This window comes from Hippocampus bargibanti, linkage group LG04 (assembly GCF_051943395.1).
Source record: "Hippocampus bargibanti isolate YZ-2025 linkage group LG04, ASM5194339v1, whole genome shotgun sequence".
NCBI lineage: Eukaryota > Metazoa > Chordata > Actinopteri > Syngnathiformes > Syngnathidae > Hippocampus > Hippocampus bargibanti.
In genome coordinates, this window is record NC_142737.1 from 29,370,408 (window position 1) to 29,394,768 (window position 24,361).

The 24,361-nt window shown below is 42.9% G+C and overlaps 1 protein-coding gene across 2 annotated transcripts in view; it reads right to left on the reverse strand.

Moving 5' to 3' along the window:
- Positions 1–24,361, reverse strand: part of LOC148899646 (protein crumbs homolog 2-like) — a 97,497-nt gene that overhangs the window by 39,315 nt on the left and 33,821 nt on the right. The window contains exons 7-13 of one of the 2 annotated variants that reach the window (XM_088995033.1): positions 22,698–23,651; positions 21,658–22,199; positions 21,184–21,349; positions 20,002–20,863; positions 19,149–19,265; positions 18,681–18,807; positions 7,623–8,383 (exon numbers count right to left, since the gene is read on the reverse strand). In XM_088995033.1, coding sequence (XP_088851159.1) covers positions 8,162–8,383; positions 18,681–18,807; positions 19,149–19,265; positions 20,002–20,863; positions 21,184–21,349; positions 21,658–22,199; positions 22,698–23,651 — 2,990 coding nt within the window. In that variant the 3' untranslated portion in view covers positions 7,623–8,161. Of the gene's footprint in view, positions 1–7,622; positions 8,384–18,680; positions 18,808–19,148; positions 19,266–20,001; positions 20,864–21,183; positions 21,350–21,657; positions 22,200–22,697; positions 23,652–24,361 lie in introns of those variants that run through there. The other variant, XM_088995034.1, reaches the window with a different exon arrangement.

A 24,361-nucleotide genomic window follows, 5' to 3' on the forward strand; every position in this document is an offset into this window, starting at 1 on the left:
GATTTGTTTAGTCTCCCCAATGTACTGCTCTTTACAATTTTCATTCTTACGATGTATTGAATAAACAACATGACTTTGTTTTTCCTTTGGCAGCCTATCTTTTGGATGTACTAATTTTTTGCCTTAAAGTGTTTATCGGTTTGAAATAAGTAGGAATTTTGTGTTGCCAAAGGACTTTGTGTTGCCAAAGTTTTTCAGAAAATCCTGCAATGTAAGGTGTTGCTACTCCGCTCCTTTTTGTATCTTCAGAATTTATGGTTTCATCCCTGATTCTTTCTTTCTGACATTTGTTAAATGACCAATGAGGATACCCACAGTTAGTGAGTGCTCTCCTGATATGTTTAGACTCCTTTTATCTGCCTCCGACGCTTGTTGGTATTAGTTTAGCCCTATGCTGGAGGGTTCTGATAACTCCAAGTTTGTGTTGTAAAGGGTGGTTAGAATCGAAAAGTAAGCATTGGTCAGTGTGCATAACCTTCCTAAAGACTTCTGTTTTTAGCGCTCTGTCCTCTTTTATAATCAATTTACAATCTAAAAATGCTAGTTGGTTCTCTTTAATGTCCTCACGAGTAAATTTAATGTTGATATCTAATGTTGAGGTGATCTGTACTCGTTGTGTTAAGTTCATACTGTCTACTAGATATCTAATTTACAACATATTCTTTACTTGAAGACAGTGGCTTTTTTAGGTGTTCAATTGCCTTACATGTTTCGGCGTATACTTCTACCTTCGTCAGAGTGTCACGGATGTTGTTGTGACGCGCCTTTTTCAGCTGAGAAAACATGTAAGGTAATTGAATACCTAAAAAAAACACTGTAAGTAAAGAATCTGTTCTAAATTACAAACCTGTCCTTGTCTTGACAGTTGTCAATCACTTTTACACACTCCTCTTTCGGGACGGTGACCGAAAAAGATGTGTTGTACTGAGTCCCTCACTGCAGCAGTTTTCTCCCAAAAGAGGGATGTGTAAAAGTGATTGACAACTTTGTCAGACGAGTACAGGTTTGCTTGCAACAAAATGGTGGACATTTGGAACACATCTAGGGAAAGCCATAAATTGACTGAAAATTTACTGAAATAGCTGAAACAGAATGGTCTTCCACAAACTGAATAATGCGTGGTTGTAATTTGAAATAAATAGCTTTTTAATCAAAGCCACAATTGAAATTTTCATGGGTACACTTCTTTTTGGGTCACCCTGCACAATGGATCTCTCTCTACAGTGGAAAAGTGGAGTAGTGAATGAGAACCCACAATGCAAATATATTCCCCTCCATCCCCCAAAAGGTATTTATTTAGCTTCAAAAAGAACTTGTAAAGGGGCGGCCCGGTAGTCAAGTGGTTAGCACACCGGCTTCACAGTGCAGATCCGGCCTCCCTGTGTGGAGTTTGCATGTTCTCCCCGGACCCGCGTGGGTTTTCTCCGGGTACTCCGGTTTCCTCCCACACTCCAAAAACATGCATGGCAGGCAGATTGACTACTCCAAATTGTCCCTAGGTGTGAGTGTGAGAGTGACTGTTGTACGTCTTTGTGTGCCCTGCGATTGGCTGGCAACCAATTCAGGGTGTCCCCCGCCTCGTGCCTGAAGACAGCTGAGATAGGCTCCAGCAACCCCCGCGACCCTAATGAGGAATAAGCGGTACGGAAAATGAAGATGAGAGATGAGAAGAACTTGTAAAGAATTGCTCCCACGGTGTTTTTCTTGAAAATGACTGTACACACACACACACACACACACACACACGCACACACACACACACACACACACGCAGACACACACACAACCCCATGGGCACATTTGATTCCTCCTTTGTGTACATTCTGTGCAACAGAAGGGTCGATTCCCACCTCTTATTAATGATTGAATTACTTGATTATGTTGATGATTATGTTGATATTCCAAATAATTGGTCTACTGATAAGCGAAATTAGAAGAGATAAATCAATCATCTGTCTATTTGTGTTCAATATTGACCCCTGGATGCAATATTGTTATGGCAGCAGGAAGTCTGACTATGTCGTTGAACCTATAACTTTAAGAAACATTAAAAGAAATGAATGTCATGGATAACATTTACATGTTTTTTCAAACAAGCAGGTGAATAAAATGGAATCACTCAATTCTGAGGGAAAAATTTGCAAAGCACCTTGTAATTTTCAATTTCCCAAATTAACACCTGCAGCAGATTAGTTAGTTCGGAAATAAATAATAAATGTTTTGAAGCTTGTGGCTTCAAAACAAAGGAGAAAATGATCAAACATATTATTTAGGTAAATCATCGCAGTGCTGAAAAAAAAGTGGTTGTTCACAGTCAGTCATGTCTGAAATCTGGACCAATATTCTAGAAACATGCTAATGTTTTTAGAGGGAAGAATACAACTAGACCAGGGAAGACATCTCACCATAAGAAACTAAAAGCAATGTCTTGCAAACACAAATGCACAGAAAAACAAATCAGTGTGGACATATAAAGAGAAACTGAGATCAAGATCTGTGACCAAACTAACATATGAAATGGGATTTACACGGGGATAAATTAACACCTCATTAAAAATAAATACCGGTAAATAAAAAAGCATGTCAGACTATGCCCTGTGATTGATTGTCAAACAGTTATAGTATATAGTTATAGTATATAGTTATATATAACCGCCTAGTGCCCAAGGATGGGTGGGATATGTCTCAGTACACCATCACCCTTAAGGATAAGTCGATCAAAAATGGAAGGATGGAATGGACTAGAGACGACATTGTGGATTGTGGGCGACTGGATGAAAGTCATCTTCCGTGATGAATCGTGATTGGGCAAGTTGAAGATGCTATTTTTTTTTTGGTGCCAGCCAAATGTATGGAATAATAATAATAATAATAATAATAATAATAATACATTTCGTTTATAAGCACCTTTCAAAACTTTCAAGGTCACTTTACAGTCACAGGATAAGTTGTTCTGTGGGTGAGCAGCGGCAGCCACACGCGCCAGCATTCACTCAACCCGGAGGTAACTCAAATAGATATAAAGCAAGCTAGCCAGATAGCTAATAGCTAGCTAGCTATATAGCTAATAGATAGCTAGCTAGATACTACTACTACTACTACTAATAATAATAATAATAATAATAATAATAATAATAATAATAAAAAAAATAATAATAATAATACATTTCATGAAGAAAGTAAGATGCGAATAGCCAAAAAGTGAAACTGAAACAAAGGTGACTTAAGATGGAGGGGATAAAACATCCTGTAGCCATTTTATTAATTTATTTTATTTTCCAAATTATTTTGGAGAATCAAGAATGTCCTCAATGGCGCCTCTGAACAGATGATTTGATGATCCCGCCTGTGTTGTTTACACAATTTGAACTTCCTGTTTCTTTTTTTTTTTCCTTGTAGGATTCCTCGGAAACTGAGAGGTGTTGTAACAGCCAACGGAAGTGCAACAAACGGCTTGTGGCATTGAAGTGTTTTTTTGTCGTTGATTCATGATCCCATACTTCTTTCCATCCATCCAACCATTTTTCAATCCCCTTCATCCACACAAAAGTCGCAGAGGTTGTTGGAGCCTATCCCAATTCAAGGAGTCGGCAGGGGACACCCTGAACCGGTTGCCAACCAATCGCAGTTTATACTTTTTTCCCTCATAATTGAATGATTCAATAAAAAATCATCTGCTTGGTCCAAACATGAATATTTTGCTGTTAAAACCATATTTTTACTTTGTTAAAGGCAGAAAGTTGTCACATCGAAATGATTTTAGTTTTGTGTCATATCAGTTATCTGCTTTTTTTTCAACAAAATTAAACAACTGGATCCTCTGAGACAAATGTTTTTTTTGTGTGTGAGAAGTTGTTTTATGTCGTTTCATTAGGGCAATCACTAACAATCAAGCAACATAATTTTAAAAAGGTTACATTGTTTTTCTGTTTCAATTAAGTATATATTTTACCACAAACAATCAAATTCACATTTCACCCCTTATTTTTATGTATTTATTTTAAGTACCAGTATTTACTTTTGGTCGAGAATAAATAAATGACTGCAGCCTGATTTGCAACTATGTATGAGTAATGCAGGCCAGGAAGGATGGACAGAAACACAAACAGTTTATGAAGAAAGTCCATGCTATCTAATGTTCCTCAAGAAGGAAAGTGGCAGTTACATTTGAGTCTTTCAATTAAATACCATCCCTTGATTGTTAAAAAAATCAGTAAACACAAGAATTGTTGCATATGACAAAAAACTCCAAAAACACAATTTTCAAATATGTACACACATTATTGATGACCACATAAGGCTGCGCCCCACAGAGTTATGTAATAGCAGTTCTTTAGAAATCAGAATGTAAAGTCGGCATGTGTGAATGTGTATGAAAAAAAACTCCTTAACTAATTTCACAAATTCTTGTTTTAAGACACATTTGAAGACGAAAACCAGCAAATGTGTTCTGAGGGATCATTTTGAGGTTTAAGCCAAGCATGGGTGATTTTTCAAACAATATGCAGATGTCTGTGTCATAAAAACGTATTTATTTATTTATGTATTTATTTATTGGCCAAGTCAAATCCCTATGACAAACAGCTGTCTTAAATATGCCCCCATTGTTGGACGATTAAAGGCTTTCTGATTCTGAACACTTGTTTGGTTGTGGTATATTTGAACATTTAAAAACATGGGTCTGGGTGGAGAACCTATACTCTACATTCAACACGATTCAGCGTAATGCATGACAAACATTGAATAAAGTGGAAATGTTGAGGCGGCCATTTAATTCCAATGACATTATGCCCAGTTACAAATGGATCCCTATGACAAAGAGCTCTCTTAAATATGCCCCCTGAACAAAGTTAATGATGCTCAGTTTTAAAAGACACCACTAAATATTCTATAAATAATGATTCCCTAGAACTGACTATGATTTTTGTAAGTATTTGGTATTGCCCTAGGTCAACTGATGTCTTATGATGTCTGTGTAAGTAAGTATCGATTTTCTTCAGGTACTATTCCATCTTATCCAAGAGGCTTCGTCAGGAACTGGTGGCCCTATATATATCCCTACTGTCCAGACGTGGTGGTGCCAGACTCTACTATGATTGGTCCCTGCTCTCATGTTGGGGGAGCAGAGGACTACTCCCTGGGGCTGCACTGATTACTTCTATTGTCCTGATATAGGCTGACATAGGCTTTGTTATACATGAGGTGATACCACAGCAAATGGGGCAATCAGGCCAGTCGTAGACCCCATATTCAGGAAGGACAACAGAGGTAATCAGTGTAGCCGCCGGGAGTAGTCCTCCGCTCCCCTCAACCTGAGAGCAGGGACCTATCATAGCAGAGTCTGGCACCGCCAGGGCTTGAAAGTAGGGATATATATAGGGCCAAAACTATCAGCAAAAAAATTTAGTTAGCTGACGAAGCCTCTTGGATAAGAAGTGAAACGTCCGACGCCTTCATAGTACAGATGATGGCTGAAGAAACCTTCTGATCAAAGTTACACGTTGATGTTGCAAACAGATGTGGGTCTGTACATATGCGAAGTCTTATCATATTTTCAAGCCATACCGTGTTTAAATCATGAACATTGGTTGGAACAAAGAAATGCCACTTTGGGTGGGATGTCCTTTCAAACTACACGTACTTGGTTTTCAAGTACGTATATTGTTCCTTGCTCAAAGGTCATAGAAATGCAAAAAAAAATCCCACATTTAAAAACAAAGTCAACAAAACTCCAGTGTCACTTCAATCACAGTCAAAAACTGTCAAATTAATCAAAAACAATGGCCTGTTCAGACTTGGTATAATTATCCATCCGGACTCATTCACTCAATTGGAATGTTCAAACTTATAGACACACACCTTAAAAACTAATGACACTCCATTTTGTATTTTTTACTGATTTGTTTTACGTTTGTTTGTTTTAAACGTCACACAATAAGGATACTAGTAGAAAACACAGCGAGACATATTTTTGTAGAAAGTGGACATGTGCTCTGCATTAAAATCGGTGCATCTTCGCTTCATGCCATTTTGTGCCGAAGTAGGCATACAAGAGGACCGAACGAGGGCAGTCTTAGTTAGGAATTCCGGTCCACCTGACGATTTACTGACAGAAAGTAGATTACAATTTAGACAAACTAAAAGCAGGTCTAAGTTGTGGCGCGGGTAGTATAACGATGATTTTGATGGATTTCATTGAAGTGTCAGACAGATTCAGATTTCTGTAGACGTGTGGGAGACGATTTATAAATATGCCATCAGTGTGGGACCAACAATATGAATCATTGTAGAAATCAATTAATTGAAAAAAATATCTTAGTTATCCTCTTGAAAAGATTTTTGAGAGCACCCCCTTGATGGCAGCATAACGATGGTGATGGGGTCATCTTATGCACGATAAAAAGGTAGAAGGTGGTCTAGAAGTGGCAATTTTATATTAACTGACGGTGGAAATCTTGTAGTTCTTTTTAAATGTACTTATGAGCCTATTTACATACATGCAACATGGACTGCGTGTCTCTCCCAGCACAAAATTTTGAGGGAATAACAGAAGCAAATCTGCTGTGTTTCTTCTCACGACAGCGTAGATGCCGGATTCTTTTTGCACATATCTAAGATTCAAAAAACAACAATTATCCCTCACTATACATTACATTGGCCCTGGGCTCAAAAATAGGGGCCATAATAGGGGGCCAGAGGAAAATTTCTCAGTACATATTTACAGAGTCGCGAATCTGTGCCTCATAGAAGCTATAGTGTGTAAATTCAGTGCTTATGAGAAAAAATAAAATAACAAAACACATTCAAACCATAATTAGAGCATTTTGCAATAATACTGATCGTTCACCTATAACTAGTCTTTTTACTTTCTCGCTGAAGTAATATGTATAAATTTAGGCCAACAATATGCAACCTACAAGCATACCAATGCCAGAAATATTAGTTATTGTTCAAAGCAGTGTCGCATTAAAATCATTTTGAAGAGTCTTGCTATCATTTACAATGTACAGCATTAATACTTACTGATTAATTCTACACTAAATTGACTTCCTTTGATACTGGTGAAGTACAAAAATCTCAATACCGTCTACAAATATTCACAGTGGAATTCATGAATGTTATTTGAAATTATTGATTTGGCTAGTTTAAATTCATGTGACAAGAAAGATTCTACAATCTCAAATCAAAGTCTGTTAATTTGAAAGTCAATTGTCATGGCGTAGAGTAAAAATGATGTACATACTCACTGTCATCTATTATTTTTTTTTACAGTTTTTTTTCTAATATTGTATCGTAATACGAAGATTGCATAATAAATAACATAAGATACCTTTCCACTTGTGATTGGATTGTTCAGAACAAGTTTGAACCAGATGGAAAAAAAATGTACAAAATGTGGAAACAATTAATTACCACTTTTTTTGACAGCAGGTCATTTTCTTTCTTGCTGATGCCACCACTTCTGTATACAATATGTGGGTGATTTTCATATCATTTGGTTACAATCACATGAAAGGCATTTTCATGAAGCAGTTTGTCTTTCTGAAAAGCGAATTTCAGTGAGTCTCCAAGATTTGATCAGTCAGTTGAAATTTGAAATCATCAAAACAACTTTCAAAATAGGACTTTAAAGGTGGCTATTTAATAATGGAAGAATTTAACATGAACAAATTTAAAAATCAAACTAGAAAAAAAATGTCATGGAAATGACCCACAAAGAAAATGGTTTAATCAGCTAACAAATGAATTGCCTTCTAAAGTGACATTGTCTTGTCGACTTTTCACAACTTTGTATAAAAACATCTTTGTCATGTCCTCTCGTTTGATTGGATTATCTCCTATCCAGAAGTTTCAATATCAGTAAGCTTCTCAAGGTGGAGCCATCAATCTCGAACAGTGCTAGTGGTTCTTAAATTGGGTTCGATTGAACCCTCGGGGTTTGGTGAGTCGGTCTCAGCGGTTTAGTGGATCTTCTGCTGCAGAGGTCCACCCATTGCACAGTCATTGAAAGAAGGGTTTGGTGAATGAACATATGAAACTGGTGGGGTTTGGTGCCTCCAACAAGATTAAGAAACACTGATCTAGAAGATCCATTGGACATTCCCCTGTTTTTTTTTTGTTTGTTCGTTTGCTTTTTTGCTCTATTAGTTCCACACAGGCCTCAGATTAGCCTCTCTTCAGGAGGTACTTTGAGGACACTGCCCATCTCCAACCTGGCTCCAGCCACCTCCTGTGAGCTGGGACTGTAGGTGCCCTCTGACTGACGCTTCTTGCGGGCTGTCATGACGAGGAAAAATATTGCTAAGATTGATAGTAATACACATAATGTGGTGAGGGGAATGGTCACAACCAGCCAAGGGATCCATTCCTTTTGCTCCTTTTTCTGCAAGAATACATGAGAGCAACTGTTATTCACCCTTACCTTTCAATCACAACCCAGAACTCGTGACCATAGTTGAAAAAGGGCAACACCTTAGATTGACTAGTAAATTGAGAGCTTTGCCTGTTTGCTGAGCTGTATGTGCTGCTTTTATACAATCACGTGACTGATGCATGAAGTTCAGGGGGTGTGGACGGCGCAAAAAGCCGCCAAACTGTGTTCATAAGGAAGTTGGTTTGTCAACGCAATGCGCTTGCGCAGGCGATTCGCCTGCCGGCACGATACAAGTCTCAACCTAGCTTGTAGCATATTATGGAGCAGCTCCATAGGAAACAGAGTGGGACCATTTTCATCTCCTTTAGGAGAATAAATAATAAATCAAATCTCCTTGTTTCTATTAGGGCAAATCGCTATACAAAGACATTTTAAACATCTTTTCTATTTCCTTACACATTGTTTTATTTTCTCGGACTTCCCATTAATAATGACCCGAACAGTTTCACCCAGTACTTCTCAGATTTTTTATGTGTTGTTCCATTCGATTTCAAATAAAATGTTTACGATTTAAATACTGTATTAAAATTGAAATGTCAAATTTTCCATACAGAATTATCATCTATCAGAAAAGAGCACATCCTCAATGCTGAGGCATTATCACGCCTAACATGAGAATGAAGTTCCTGATACACCCAGAATAACTTTAGGTATACGGCCGTTCTCTTACATTTATGCAATTGCTTTGTTGATGATTGATTGTCAATCAGAATTATTATTGTTTTATTCTTCACTTCGTGTTTGGAAACCAATCTTCCAAGAAGCAGTTACACGATCAGGCACCGCTGAACTTCAGTGTCAAGGGCTGCATTGTGGAGAGTGAATGGTTCAAGTAACTGATTCAATCTTTGAGCCTTCATGTTTTGCCGAAAAGAAAGGTCTAGGTGAAAGTTCCATGAAGTAGTCAGTGATGAAGATGAGATGAATATAGATATACAGTGAGACATTGGCTTACGAACTTAATTGGTTCACAGACAGAGTGTATAAGGCGAAAAGTGTGTATCCCCCCAAAAAAAAATTCCCATAGGAAACCATTAAAATGAGAATAATCCGTTGCCATGTCTCCATAAAATATAATTTTCAACTAAATAAGCCTTAAAACTACACACAACATGCCTTATTCTATGTATAATAAATATGCTATTGTATTGTAATGAAAGAAATACACTGCACTGTACACTGCTAGGATGAAAGGAAAAGTGTATAAAACCGTGGTCAGACCAGCCATGATGTTTGGAATGGAGACGGTGCCACTGAAGAAAAGACAGGAAGTAGAGCTGGAGGTAGCAGAGCTGAAGATGTTGAGTATTTCTTTGGGAGTGACCACGTTGGATAGGATCAGGAATGAGTACATTAGAGGGACAACTCATATTAGAGGCTTTGGAGAGAAAGTCAGAGAGGCCAGACTGAGATGGTTTGGACATGTCCAGAGGAGAGAGAGTGACTATATCGGGAGAAGGATGCTGAGTATTGAACTGCCAGGCAGGAGACCGAGAGGAAGACCCAAGAGGAGGTTTATGGATGTGGTCAAAGAGGATATGAAGGTAGCTGGTGTGAGAGAAGTGGATGCACAAAACCGGGATAGATGGAGGACATTGATTCGCTGTGGCGACCCCTGAGGGGAAAAGCCGAAAGGAAAAGAAGAAGACACTGCACTGTATAACATTACATTTGTGATGGTCGTTGATGGCTCTTAATTGACACCTGTTGCTTTCTGACTTGTACGGTCTTATGAAACTGAGGAATCACATTATCATTCGTCATGTTGATGATTCTCATAGCCACAGTCTTTTCTGGATGGAACTGTTCAATAAAAGCCTGCACATCATTCCACTTAGAAAATCAAATCCTGTGTGTTGAGGATCTCATTATGGTCAGCAACAAGCTCCTCGATGTCATCTGCATCCACTTTGCGTCCCATATTCTGTCCAATGGAAACAATGTCGTCCGAAACAACAGAGTCACTAGGATCAAATCGTTCAAAGTCCCTCTCAAGGATGCATGCGGGCCACAAATTCTTCCATGCTGCTTTCAAGGATCGAAGGGTAATAACATCATGCCAATCCTTTTCTATCAGCTGAACACAATGATACACATTGAAATGGACTTAGCATATCCGCTAAGCGGCTAAATCAGACAAACGCACACCTCGTTCGTGTTTCTCAATGATCTCCTTCTTCTCCTCAACTGTAATTTTGTTTTATGCCTTCTTCGGCTGAACACGAGCCTGTAGTGTCTTTTTCGGTCCCAAAAAAAACAAAAGTATCTGTAAAAAAACTCCTTGGAGGCGATGGATGTGTGTGTGTCTCTCTCTCTGTCTCTCCCTCTCCCTCTCCCCGTCCTCTCTCTCTCTCTCTCTCTCTCTCTCTCTCTCTGTCTGTCTCTCTCTCTCTCTCTCTCTCTCACTCTGGATCGACATGTGCATTCAGAGAAAGGGGGTGTGGAAAGGAGGGCCGGCTGGGGCGCTGTTCAGTCATGTGCTTTGGTGTTCTTCCGCCAGCCGTGGTGGGGGGTGTGTATCGCGAAACGTAGTGTGTAATCCAAGGTTTAATCATAAATTTAACGTTCCTAAACCGAAAAGTTCATAAGGCAAGACATTCGTAAACCGAGGCCCCACTGTGTATATAAAAAAAAATCCTCGTCTCACCCCTCATGGGTGGTGTCTGTCCCCCATTTTAGCTCGGGTCCTCTACCAGAGGCCGGGAAGCTTGAGGGTTCTGCGCAGTATCCGTGCTGTTCCCAGCACTGCGCGTTTCTGGACCAAGATATCCAATGTTGTTCCCGGGATCTGTTGCAACCACTCGTCGAGTTTGGGGGTCACTGCCCCGAGTGCTATGACCACCACAGGCACGACTGTCACCTTCAACTTCCAGGCTGTCTCCAGCTCCTCTCTGAGCCCTTGGTATTTCTCGATTTTCTCATGTTCCTTCTTTCTGATGTTTCCATCACTCGGGACCGCTACATCCACGACAACGGCTTTCCTTTGCCCTTTATCTATGACCACGATATCTGGTTGGTTGGCCATTACCATTTTGTCAGTCTGTATCTGGAAGTCCCACAGGATCTATGCTCGGTCATTCTCTACTACCTTTGGAGGTGTTTCCCATTTTGACCTTGGGGTCAAAATGCACAGATGTTTCGGTAGACTATGCCAGCAACCTGGTTATGGCACTCCATGTAGGCTTTCCCTGCCAGCATCTTAAACCCTGCAGTTATGTGTTGGATTGTCTCAGGTGCCTCTTTGCATAACCTACACCTTGGGTCTTGCCTGGTGTGGTATATCCCTGCCTCGACTGGGATCACCACCTTATCGTGGTGAGGCACTTTGCGCGTCTCCATGACCCCGAGAGCTAGGTCGGCTGGAGTCTTGTACTCCTGGCAGGGTCACCCAAGCCGAACAGGTCGGAGGGTAGAGGCCAGACAAAGAGTGATCCCAAATCCGCACCTAGGGGTAGGCGTAGGCGGAGTCCAACAGATCGGATCACCGGCAGCCCCCTGCAACCGCACTCACCTGAAGGTCGTCTTGGGTCCTCACTCATGCCACTGGTGCAAGGAATTGCACGCCCCGTCCCTCACACTAAATCAACTAGTAGCGCAGGTTTCAGGTTCCACCATATAAGTCCACTGGCGATGGGATAAAGTGACGGGGGCAGGTTATGGATGTTACTGGAAGCTTTGATGGTCGTTGCGAAGATGGGATGAAGCAACATTGTCCTTTGGCAGCATCCTGTGCTTCTGAGCAGCCCTATTCAGGGTCCGCACTGCTCACCCCTTATAGGGGAAGGGTCTAGAAAAGGTGACCTAAACATTGCTTGTTCCACCACACTTGGGTGACCCACCGCAGCCACCAAGGCATCCCGCCTCTGCGGTCGAAAACGAAATATAATCAAACCCATGACTATGAACCTGGCTTCCTGGAATGTTCGCACCCTCCTCGATGCTCGTGACAGGATGGAGAGACCTTGAAGACGAACTGCCCTCATTGTTACCATGACTTGCGGGAGGCGTAAGTAAGGACAACGCGCAATCCCTTCCACCCCACCGACCGTATGACTGCGCCATTGAACTGCAGCCAGAGGCTCCACTACCGGACTCCAGACTCTACCATATCTCACACCCGGAACAAGAAGCCCTGAGCACATACATAGACTCTTCCCTTGCGGCGGGACTCATCAGAGCCTCGCGTTCCCCGCTCGGCGCAGGGTTCTTCTTTATTAAAAAGAAAGACAGATCCCTCCGTCCGTGTGTCGATTATCGGGGTCTGAACGACATCACAATTCGCAACAAATACCCTCTCCCCCTTCATCGATTCAGCCTTCGCGCCTCTTCAATCAGCGACCATCTTTACGAATTGGATCTGCGAAGTGCTTATCACCTGGTTCGCATCAGAGAGGGTGACGAGTGGAAAACCGCATTCAAAACGCCCTTGGGGCATTTTGAATATTTGGTGATGCCGTTCGGACTCACCAACGCTCCCGTCGTATTCCAAAACCTCATTAAGGATGTGCTCAGGGACTTTCTCAACGTCTTTGTATTCGTTTACTTAGATGACATTCTCATTTTCTCCAAATCTGCAGAAGAACCACGGCAGCACGTCCGACAGGTACTGGTGCGGCTCCTGCAAAACAGGCTCTACGTGAAGGCAGAGAAGTTCGAGTTCCATGTTCGCTCTCTGTCTTTTCTAGGGTTCGTCGTGGAGCAGGGGAAGCTTCGGGCCGATCCCACCAAAACTAAAGCGGTGGTGGAATGGCCAACCCCGATGACGCGCAAACAACTCCAGCGAGTCTTGGGGTTTGCCAATTTCTACCGCCGCTTTATCCGCGGTTATAGTCAGAAGGCACTCCCCCTCACTAACCTCACATCCCCTAAGGTCCCGTTCAGGTGGACACCCAACGCAGAGGGGTAGTTCAACCGCCTCCGCCAAGCCTTCTCCAACCCTCCGGTCTTGCGTCACCCTGCGTCACACCGCATCTGAGTCCAGAGTGGGAGCTGTCCTATCACAGAGCGCTCCCCGATCGACCAGAAGCTCCACCCATGCGCCTTCTTCTCCCGCCGGCTCAGCCCCGCGGAGGCCAACTATGACATGGGGAACCGAGAACTGCTGGCGGTCATCCTGGCTCTACAAGAGTGGACACTGGCTTGAGGGGGCCAAACACCCCTCCAAATTTCTCGGCATCCTTAAACAGTTCCACAGCGGCATGCAAGCAACTGTACTTGGTGGCCAGCAATCGTCCCCTTTCCCTGTGGAAGTCGGGGTGAAGCAGAACTGTGTACTTGCCCTTGCTATATTCAACCTGTTCCTGATGGCAGCTATGCTCCTCTTCCTTAAGTCCATCCAGGAAGGGGGCGGCGTACAAATCCAATTCCGCCTGTTTATAGCCCGTTTAACATCAGACGCCTACAGGCCAACACCAAGACCCTGATCAGCGGCATCCACGAGTTACAGTATGCAGATGATTGTGCTCTGCTGGCCCACAGCCAAAATGCCATGCAACATGCCCTTGATACCATGTCCTCCATCTACCGATCACTCGGTCTCGTGATCAATGTAACCAAAATGGAGCTCATGGCAAAAGAGAGTTCTCCACCCCCAGTGTTCACCCTCAGTGGCACACCCCTCAAGGTTGTCCAACAATTCAGCTACCTCGGCAGCATTCTAACACCCTCCTGTCTAAATGATGATGACGTCCAGGCCCGCATCAATCAAGCCTCCAAAGCTTTTGTCAGATTGCGTACTCGTGTGTTCGAAAACAACCACTTAAGAACTCCAACAAAAGTCGCAGTCTACCAAGCAGTGTGTGTGTCCATGCTGCTATATGGCGCAGAAGCCTGGACCATCTATCGACGCCATGTGAGACGCCTTGATGCATTCCATATCAGGTGCCTCCAACGGATCCCTGGCATCACCTGGCAGGATCGTGTCCCACACACTGACATCCTTCAACGCACTGCCTCCACCAGTATCGAGGCTATACTAGCAAAGAGGCAACTCCGGTGGTTGGACATGTCATCCGGATGCCAAGCTGCCGCTTGCCTCGACAGGTGCTTTATGGACAACTCTTGTCAGCGAATAGGAAGCCTGGTGGTCCTAAGCTGCGATACAAAGACCAGCTTAAACAGACTCTAAAGAAATGCAACATCAAGCCCAGCGATCTGGAGTCTGCTGAAGCTATCAGGCCACTCTGGCGTTCCTTATGCCACGAATGGGTGACACAACTTGAAGACAATCGCACCCAGAGGAGGATCGTGCGGCACTAGCAAATACACCTTTGTGCTGCTCCAGTACCGCTCCGGCAGTCAGGTCCGGGCCTCACATGTCCTGAATGTGGCAGGATTTGTGGCTCCAGAATAGCGCTTCATAGTCACCTACAGTGGCATCGCCGACCACGAATTTAACCACTGTCCAATACCCCACATAAGAATGGAAGCTATGTCATCTTCGACTTCGATGGACTGCCAAGAAAGAAAGAGATATCCCTGCCTCTATGGCTCTGGTGTTCAGGGCCTGCTATTGAGCAGTCAGGATGAGCGCCTCTGTGCTGTCTTCTAGGCCAGCCCTCTCTAGCCCTGATAGTACTTCTTGAGAGTCGCCACTTCTGTTATGGTTCCGTAGTACATCCTGAATAGGGGCTTTTCCTCCCATGATTGTCCCTCTTCCAGCACCTCATCCTCTGTTCCCCATTGCCTGAGACATTCTCTGAGTACATCATCCGTTAGAGCCTTCTCTTTGATGTATTCACGGAGCTTGGATGTTTCATCCTGGACAGTGGCTCTCACACTCACTAGTCCCCGGCCTCCTTCCTTACGGCTTGTATACAATCTCAGGGTACTGGACTTGGGATCGAACCCTCCATGCATGGTGAGGAGTTTTCAGGTCTTAATATCCGTGGTCTGAATCTCTTCCTTTGGCCACCTTATTATTCCTGCAGGGTATCTGATCACCGGCAGGGCATAGCTGTTTATTGCCCGGGTCTTGTTCTTGCCATTGGGCTGGCTTCTGAGGACTTGCCTCACCCGCTGGAGGTATTTGGTCATAGCCACTTTCCTTGTTGCTAGTTTGAGGTTGTCATTGGCCTGTGGTATACCAAGGTACTTGTAGCTGTTTTCAATGTCTGCTATTGTTCCTTCAGGGAGTGAGACCCCTTCAGTGTGAACGACCTAGCCCCTCTTAGTCACCATCTGACTACATTTCTCCAGCCCGAATTAAATGCCGATATCACTGCTGTAGATCCTGGTTGTGTAGATAAGGGAGTCTATGTCCCTTTCGCTCTTAGCATACAGCTTTATGTCATCCATGTAGAGGAGGTGGCTGATCGTAGCTCCATTTCTGAGGCGGTAAACATAGCCTGTCTTTGCGATTATCTGGCTGAGGGGGTTCAGTCCTATGCAGAACAGCAGCGGGGAGAGTGCATCACCTTGGTATATGCCACATTTGATGGACACTTGCGTTAGTGGCTTACCGTTGGCTTCAAATGTGGTTTTCCACATCCTCATCGAGTTTGGAACGAAGGCTCTCGGGGACCTGTTTACCTTATACAACTCCAAGCATTCCATGTGTGTGGCATCGAGTCATATGCTTTCTTGTAATCAATCCAGGCTGTGCACAAGTTGGTATGTCGGGACCTGCAATCTTGTGCAACTGTTCTGTCAACCAGCAGCTGATGTTTGGCACCTCTAGTATCTCTACAAATGCCTTTCTGTACTTTGCTCATTTATTGATCCATGTGTCCACTTATCTTAGCCGCAATGATGCCTGACATGAGCTTCCATGTTGTGGAGAGACAGGTTATTGGCCGATAGTTGGACAGAGCAGTTCCTTCCAACTAACTTCCCTTTGAGGAATACTTCATGATGAGGATTGTTCGCCCTTCGGTTAGCCATCCTGGGTGAGTCCCATCCATCAGCAACTGGTTCATTTGTGCTGCTAGGCGCTCGTGGAGAGCTGTGAGTTTCCTTAGCCAGTAGGTGTGGACCATATCCGGGCCTGGTGCCATCCAGTTTTTCATACCTGAGACTCTTTCTTGGATATCTGCCGCTGTGATGGTAACTGGGTTCTGTTCAGGGAGGTTGCTGTGCTCCTCTTTCAGAGTCACCAGCCATTGTGCACTGCTGTTATGTGTGACCTCCTTCTCCCATATGCCTTTACAGTATCTTTCAGTTTCCAGCCTTGGAGGGTCTGCTGTTAGAACCCTGCCACTGAGCGCACACTTTCGCAGGTTGTGTTGCGAACAGCCTGTTTATTCTTCTGGCCTCATTCTCTTTCGTGGACCTCTTTAGGCGACTGGACAAGGCCTGGAGCCTTTGTTTGGCAGTTCCGAGTGCTTCAGGTATGGTTATCTGCATGTACCTCTTGGGTATTGGCCTTTTATTCACACCTCTCTGGGTCTCTGTCAATTGACTCACATCTTTCCGAGCCGCCTTGATCTTAGCCTCCAACCATCTTTTCCATGGTGGGTAACGAATCTCGTGGCTCTCATGGTTGCTCTTGTAGCCAAGCATCTCTAGGATCACTGATGCTGAAGCGTATATCAGCTCATTGGTTTCCGTGATCGTTCCGGTCGGGATGGTTCTCAGTGATGCATTCACAGTTTTCATGAGACTTTCAGGTGGTACTTCACAAAGCCGTTGTAATCGGTTTCTTAGTTGCCCATTTTTCATTCTTGCCATGATCTTATCTCTCAGGTCAGTTGCTGCTTCGCTCAGCATTTCATTCATTGGAGCTGGCTTCCCAATCTCATCATTCATTGGGGCCTGCCTCCCAATCTCTGTTTGAACCTCTTCCTCTGATGTGGCAGCCTGGGGCCCTTCACCTCGGAATTTGTGTTGTACCTCATCAATCTCAAGTTGTGACAGCAATTGCCTTTTGTGGATATTGGAACACTACTACTAACACACTACTAGTTGTTTCGTGGTCAACCGTGACTGTGCCCGGATAGCCCAGATAGCCGAATAGCTAACAAAAGAAGGCGTTCTTTTGTCGCGTAATTCCGGGTATGTGGAATCATCGGACTTGAGCCTTTTGTTGTAATAAAATCTCTGCCAGCACCTACGTCTCTGCCGCCTGCTGAGGGATCCAACCCGTTTTATTAACGTTCCGACAAGTCAGCTATCCCTGTCACGCTCGGAACGTGACAGTATCATTGTGTTCAGTTGATAGAAAAGGCTTGGCATGATGTTACCCTTCGATCCTTGAAAGAAGCATGGAAGAATTTGTGATGTGCAGGCTTTTATTGAACGGTTCCATCCAGAAAAGACTGTGGCTATGAGAATCATCAACATGATGAATGATAATGTGATGCCTCAATTTCATAAGACCTTATAGAAAGCAACAGGTGTCAATTAAGAGCAATCAACAACCATCAAAAATGTAAAAAAAGTGACTTTATTATACAGTGCAGTGTATTTCTTTTATTACAATACAATAGCACATTTATTATACAAAGAATAAGGTATGTTGTGTGTAGTTTTAATGCTTATTTAGTTGAAAATTATATTTTATGGAGACCTGGGAACGGATTATTCTCATTTTAATGGTTTCCTATGGGAAATTATTTTTTTGGGATACACACTGTCTGGGAACCAATTAAGTTCATAAGCCAAGGCCCCACTTACATATACAGTAAAGTCTCGTTATATCGATATCGGATATATCGATAGTCCCGGTTATATCGATACTATTTCTATGCACGCAAGGAGAAAATTACATGCGCGCAGGGTCGGATATATCGATAGTCCCGGTTATATCGATATTTTTCGGACTCCCGAGAATATCGATATAACGAGACTTTACTGTATATATATATATATATATATATATATATATATATATATATGTGTGTGTGTGTGTGTTACCCGGATGGAAGGATAGATAGATAGATAGATAGATAGATAGATAGATAGATAGATAGATAGATAGATAGATAGATAGATAGATAGATAGATAGATAGATAGATAGATAGATAGATAGATAGATAGATAGATAGATAGATAGATAGATAGATAGATATGAATAAATTAAGCAAATTATATAATCAAGAATATTTCTGTCAAGCTCAAAACTTCTGTGTATGGCCACATAACTTGCTGGAGACACCAGCAGTGTTTTCATGGTGAAGGGGAAGGGAACATATTGTAGTCATCCTGAAGGTGTGAGGGGAGGTGGACATCGTCTCCCCATGGCCCCCGATGCCATCTGCGCCCATGCTCAGGTTGATGAATTTGTGCAAAGATTTCATTATCACTTACATTGCTTTCGCACAGGGAGCCGCTGTAGCCTGGCACACATGCACACTGGAAATGGTTGAGTCTGTCTAGACAGGTGGCACCATTCAGACAAGGATTGGACTCACATTCGTCTATTTCTGTCTCACACCTGAAAGACATCAGCACGGCTTTAGTACAACACAAAGTGACACACCTTCACTAAACAAACACTCTTCTGACCTGACATGATGAGACAATCTAGGCATGTTTGGGCATATGTTTTGTATTGGAAAAAAAAAACAAATCACAAAAATTGTGAAATACATAAAATAGATCTAAAAAAGTCATGAACCATTTGTCTGTTGTTGCTTATACTCAGATTTTCTCAGCGTGAAATCTACCGAATTAAGATGAAATGTATTTTGAGAAGTGGATAGGTCATCTTCCGCAAGAATACCAGTTAAGTTATAAAACTTAGCCAGTGTCAGATGTTGAATATGTGAGGCTCACCTGGCACCAGTGTACCCTGGCTTGCAAGTACAGTTGCCACCAGTGTCACCTCCTATGCAAACGCCTCCATGAAGGCACTCTGTTTTGGCATCGCATGCCACTGGAGGAAATCGCCGCCTGTTGGATTGGATTGGATTTACCTTTATTAGTCTCGCTGTGGAGAAATTTACATTTCACAGCAGCAAAGTTATGAAAGGAAGAGAAAAAGAAAGAAGTAGAAAAACAAAATACATGAGCTGCTGGAAAGGCAGCCACTCTCGTGGCGCCATCTTGAAGTCCAAAGAACAAAAAAACTAAATAACAAATAATATGACAACACAAAGACACAGAGAGTCAATCATTCTTAAGCACTTATTGTTGTTGGGCACAGAAATATGATGCCAATGCCTATACCACTCACTAGTTACTTTATGATTCGTTCTTATAACACAGCGGTCGAGAACCTATTGCTCGTGAGCCATATATGGCTCTTTTGATGATTGCATCTGTCTCGCCGATAAAATTAAATACATATTCTCACTTTTGAAGATTCTCGCTTTTTTCACTGTTTATTTCCGGTTTGTGCGGCAGTTGGCGGAAAGCGCATTTTTGATTGGATGATACTGACCTATAGCCGTTGACGTCGAAACAGGTAAATGCTTTTAAATAATCCTGACGAGTAAAAAAAATGAAGGATTCGCTTTTGTGGAGAGAAAAGTGTCTCCCGTGATTCTAATTTGCAATGAAACAATACCATGAATGAAACTTTTGATTGTTTCAGGAAAAACTTCCTGAAAACCGGTTTAAGTACTATATGCCATATAAAGTCTAACATGCTCTAAAATTATACATAAGAAAGAGATGAAAAACTTACTGACAGCGTTTCCCCAAGTATCCAGAGGGACATACACAGGTATGAGTTGCCTTTGTTTCCACACACATCCCTTCATTCAAGCAGATAAACTCTAAACAGTTATCCACTTCTTCCTGACAGTTTCTCCCTATATATCCAGGTTCGCAGTCACATTGGTAGTCTGCCAGAAGGTCTTCACATTTCCCATAGACACAGGGCCCAGAAGAGCACTCATTTATTTCAGCTTCGCATAGTTCTCCCTGCCACCCTGGGTTGCAGCTGCAGTTAAACTCATTGAAGTGGTCCTGGCAAACCCCCCCATTGAAACACGGTTGAGAGTCACAAACTGGGGCACCTTGGCATCCCAAGTTTGGCTCGCGTCCACTCAGTCTGGAGAAATGACTTGTCTGAGGGGGATCTGGTACATTGAAAATTGGAAGGTAGATTCCACCGACACGGATTTCCCCCAAACATCCGGAATATTTCTCCGCCAGCCAAATTTGGGTATCATTCAGAAAATTGAGGTTGCCGCCAATGCCAAGGCTCCAACCTGCTATCTGCCCATCGACAGTGAGACGCCATCGGGACATTGACTGTGCAGGGTCCATCATGGTCAACTGGATGTGATGCCAAGCTCCATCTGCAATGGCCCTGTCACTGGTAAAAGCCAGCAGCTCTGCACTCGTCCCGGTGTCCATTTTGACCAGAAGTGTTGAATTAAGGAGACCCAGACAGAATATCTCAGCTCGCTTCTCAGCCCTCAATAAGATTCCGTTGTCGTCCCTTGTTCTAATATCCATCGTGATGTTTGTTACTGGACTCAACAGTGAGTAGTTGGCAAAATATTCAAGAGCATTGTCTTGGAAAATGGCTTCAGTCAGACCTGTGGGAGGGAAAAATAATGAGTTTAAGATATATAGTATGTTTTTTGTGTTTTTTTTTACCTTGAGTGGAGATCATCAATTTTATACACCGTACAGTACTCATTTTGTGGCCATTTATGGCAGAACTATTTTCAGGTTTTTTTCTATTCAGGTATCATCGACGGGTCGCCTGGTGGTTGTCTGGTAAGCACGATGACATCACAGCTCTTCCCTCAATGCAAATTGTATCAGATTGATGATGCTGATATGACCCTTTTGTAATGTTTTCCCCTCAGGTGAATTTTATCGTGAATGAAGGTTATGACAAAAGATTACTTACACTCATAACCATCCCAGACATCAACACACTGGCCTCCTTCAAAGCAAGGGTTTTCGACGCACCACAAGCGTCTCTCACACAGTCGTCCAGAGTAGTTAATGGAGCATTCACACTTGAAATCATTCCAGGTGATCTGACACTTTCCATCGTTGAGACATGGCTCATGCTGTTTACAGACAAACACAGGTGTTTAGATTAGATGCTCACTTGTAAAATCTCTAACTCAAGATGACTGCAGGGGTTCAGAACGAGCCGCAGAGGAGATTAGGACGTATGGAACAGATCAAAGGGATTCACAACCAGATCAACGTCATTTAGGTTGAGGCAGCACAGCATAGAACAACCCAACTGTCAGAGTCCACGGAAACATTTCAGACACACCTCAATTTCGAAATAAAAGCACCGGTACCTTCCAATTTTCAGCTTTGCCCTAAAACTGCTTTGTGGGGATCAGGTGTGGTTTTTATACTGTACCTTGCATGTATTGTCACTCTGACATCCTGGGAGAACATTCTTCACAGAAGTTGCCTGATAAATGTCCAGCTCTTCTTCATGGTCCATGACGGCCAAATGCTTGTCGTCCAGGCGAATGTCTTGGAGGCAGCCTTTAAATTGTCCACCCCAGTTATTGAAATTTTCACCTTCAAGGAGTCCTCCGACATACACAACATCCCCTGCCTCAATGCTCACATTCCCTATGGCGCGATGGTTCCCCGCTATGGGGAAGAACACATGCCCATAGTTTACTTTCAACGTCACCAAATTACTTTTTCCATCTGTGACAAACTTCGCTTCTGACAATAGTGTGGTGTAGGGACTGTAGATGGCGACCGTAGCTTCCTTCAGGTAAATTGTCAGGTAAGACTTTTGCCCTCGGCGAAACTGCAGAAGAAGGCCATTTTTTTTAAGAGAGCGCATTATAAAGGAGATGGTAAAATTTTCTCCGTGGGTTTCTGTAATGTTGAAGGCAGCGTAGCTTGTCGTGTTCTCATGGCCAAATGTCCAAGATGGGTACTCTACAAAGACAACGTTGAAACAGATTCATAATACAGTATCATATACATGTGCTGTCTGAATGACTTGTTTTTCAAATGCCTGCTGTTTCACTAATACGTGAAGTTGTAGTTTGTTTAAGCAAGGAAACAGGAAATAAACTGCCTGAAGTCGCATTACCTAAGGCAAGGGTGTCAAACTGCCGTGGGCCACACTGTAGTTATGGTTTCCTCTCGAGGGCCATTACGAATTTGCTGAAACCGTGAGAATGTTTCATCTCCTCCACTTATTACAGACAGAACACACTACAAATTAATGAATAACTGGGTTTCAAATCTGAAGTAAGAAATAATGACATGCTTGATTTGCTTTCACAGGCCGAATAAAATGATGTGACGGGCCAGATTTGGCCCCCGGGCCTAAACTTTGACACCTGTTATCTAAGCTATTCAAACAGATAATTTGCGGGAAGTCAGACAGTTTCAAAAGAAGCATAATACGACAATTCGAACAACTCTCACCTTTTTCACATGTTATTCCAAAGTATGGACGGTGACACTGACATTTGGCCACAACCCACATGTCGAGGCAAAAGCCAAATTGTTTGCAAGGGTCATCATGGCACACATCTTCTTTAACACAGCCCAATTCCAAGCCTAAATTCTCCTCCCTCATGAGGTCCTGAGGCAGCAGCAATTTATTGTCAACTCGAAGGTCTTCCATGCAGCCAATAAAACTTTTCCCACTTATCGTGAGTGTCAAATATTCCTTTGGTGCTCCACCTACATACAACTGTTGAAATGAATTTGACTGGAAGAAGATCAAATGGTTGTACACTTGGTTTTTTACTTGACAACCTTCCTCACAGCCGGGTCCCTCGATGGCCATAATCAACCGCTCATCCATAGTCACAGTGACTTGGTACCATTCTCCATCATTCACAGGACCTGGATAAATTACCTGCAGCAATCGGCCAGATTTCAACTTGGCTTGGAGAGAGCCCTGCACTAACTCCAGGGAGATGAAGTGTTCCGTGGTTCCGCGATGGTACAACAACATGTGAGGTAGCGTGCTTCTGAATCTTAGCTGCATATGGAGTCCATACATGTAGTCATCAGTACCTTGTCTAACTCTGTTTTTCAAAATAGGCAGCTGCACGTGGACAAAGCCCTGGGAGTTGAAGGAAAAAGTGGTTGAGGTGTTGCAAAGTCCTCCTGTCCAGCCTGGCCCACAGAGGCATGTGTAGCTATGCTCGCCATATGCTGTCAGCAGTGGCATGCAGATGCCATCATGTTGACATTGGTGCTGATGGCAACCAACCAGGAGAACATCACAGTTGCGCCCACCCAATGGCTCTTTGTCAGGTTCTGGTTCAGGGCAATGACAAACATAAGTGTTGGCAGCATCTTCACATATGGCACCATTCTGGCAGGGATTGCTGTCACACTCATCAATATCCACTTCACAATGCACACCTGTATGGAAACAAGCGCCATTTTGGTCATATGAATAGTTCATTTGCCATCCGCAGCATACAGGTACTAAAACACTGATTCATTATCACATCCTCTCATAATGACCCCAAGTGACATTGTCAGATATCATCAACTGATTTAAGGGACAACCGACACCTCCGGACAAGTTGCGTCCATAATTTGTAAATCACTTTGTTTGGTCTGAAAACATCGTGTTGATGGCGAAATTAGAAGGAAAACTACATAAATAACGAGATGGTGAATCATTGTGTGTCGCAGCCAATTGCGGTACCACACATAAAGAACGTGTACGGATTTCCAGCAGACAAATCAGCCCATTTCAAATGGAGCTTGTGCGCCATCTTGTGCATTTTCTGGGCGCTATATTGGAGCCCAGACGGCTCGAATTGATACAGAAGGACTTCTTTAGTCGATTTCAAACATTTATGCTTTCCTCTTCAGAACTATTTGGATCATATTCATACCTGGATGAGTCACAAGAAAGCATCTTCTCCGAATGTGAACTCTCTGAAGGCATTGTTTTGATTGTGGAGCAAGGGAGTGTGTGGCCAATAGTGACGTAACAAATAAGGGGCGGGATTTTGTGAATATTCCCTGTTCCGACCTCATTTTGTGGCAGTTTTGGAATACTTTAAGTCATTTTAATGGTGTTTTGCATTTGACTAAAAATACCAGCCTGCGTGTTTTGG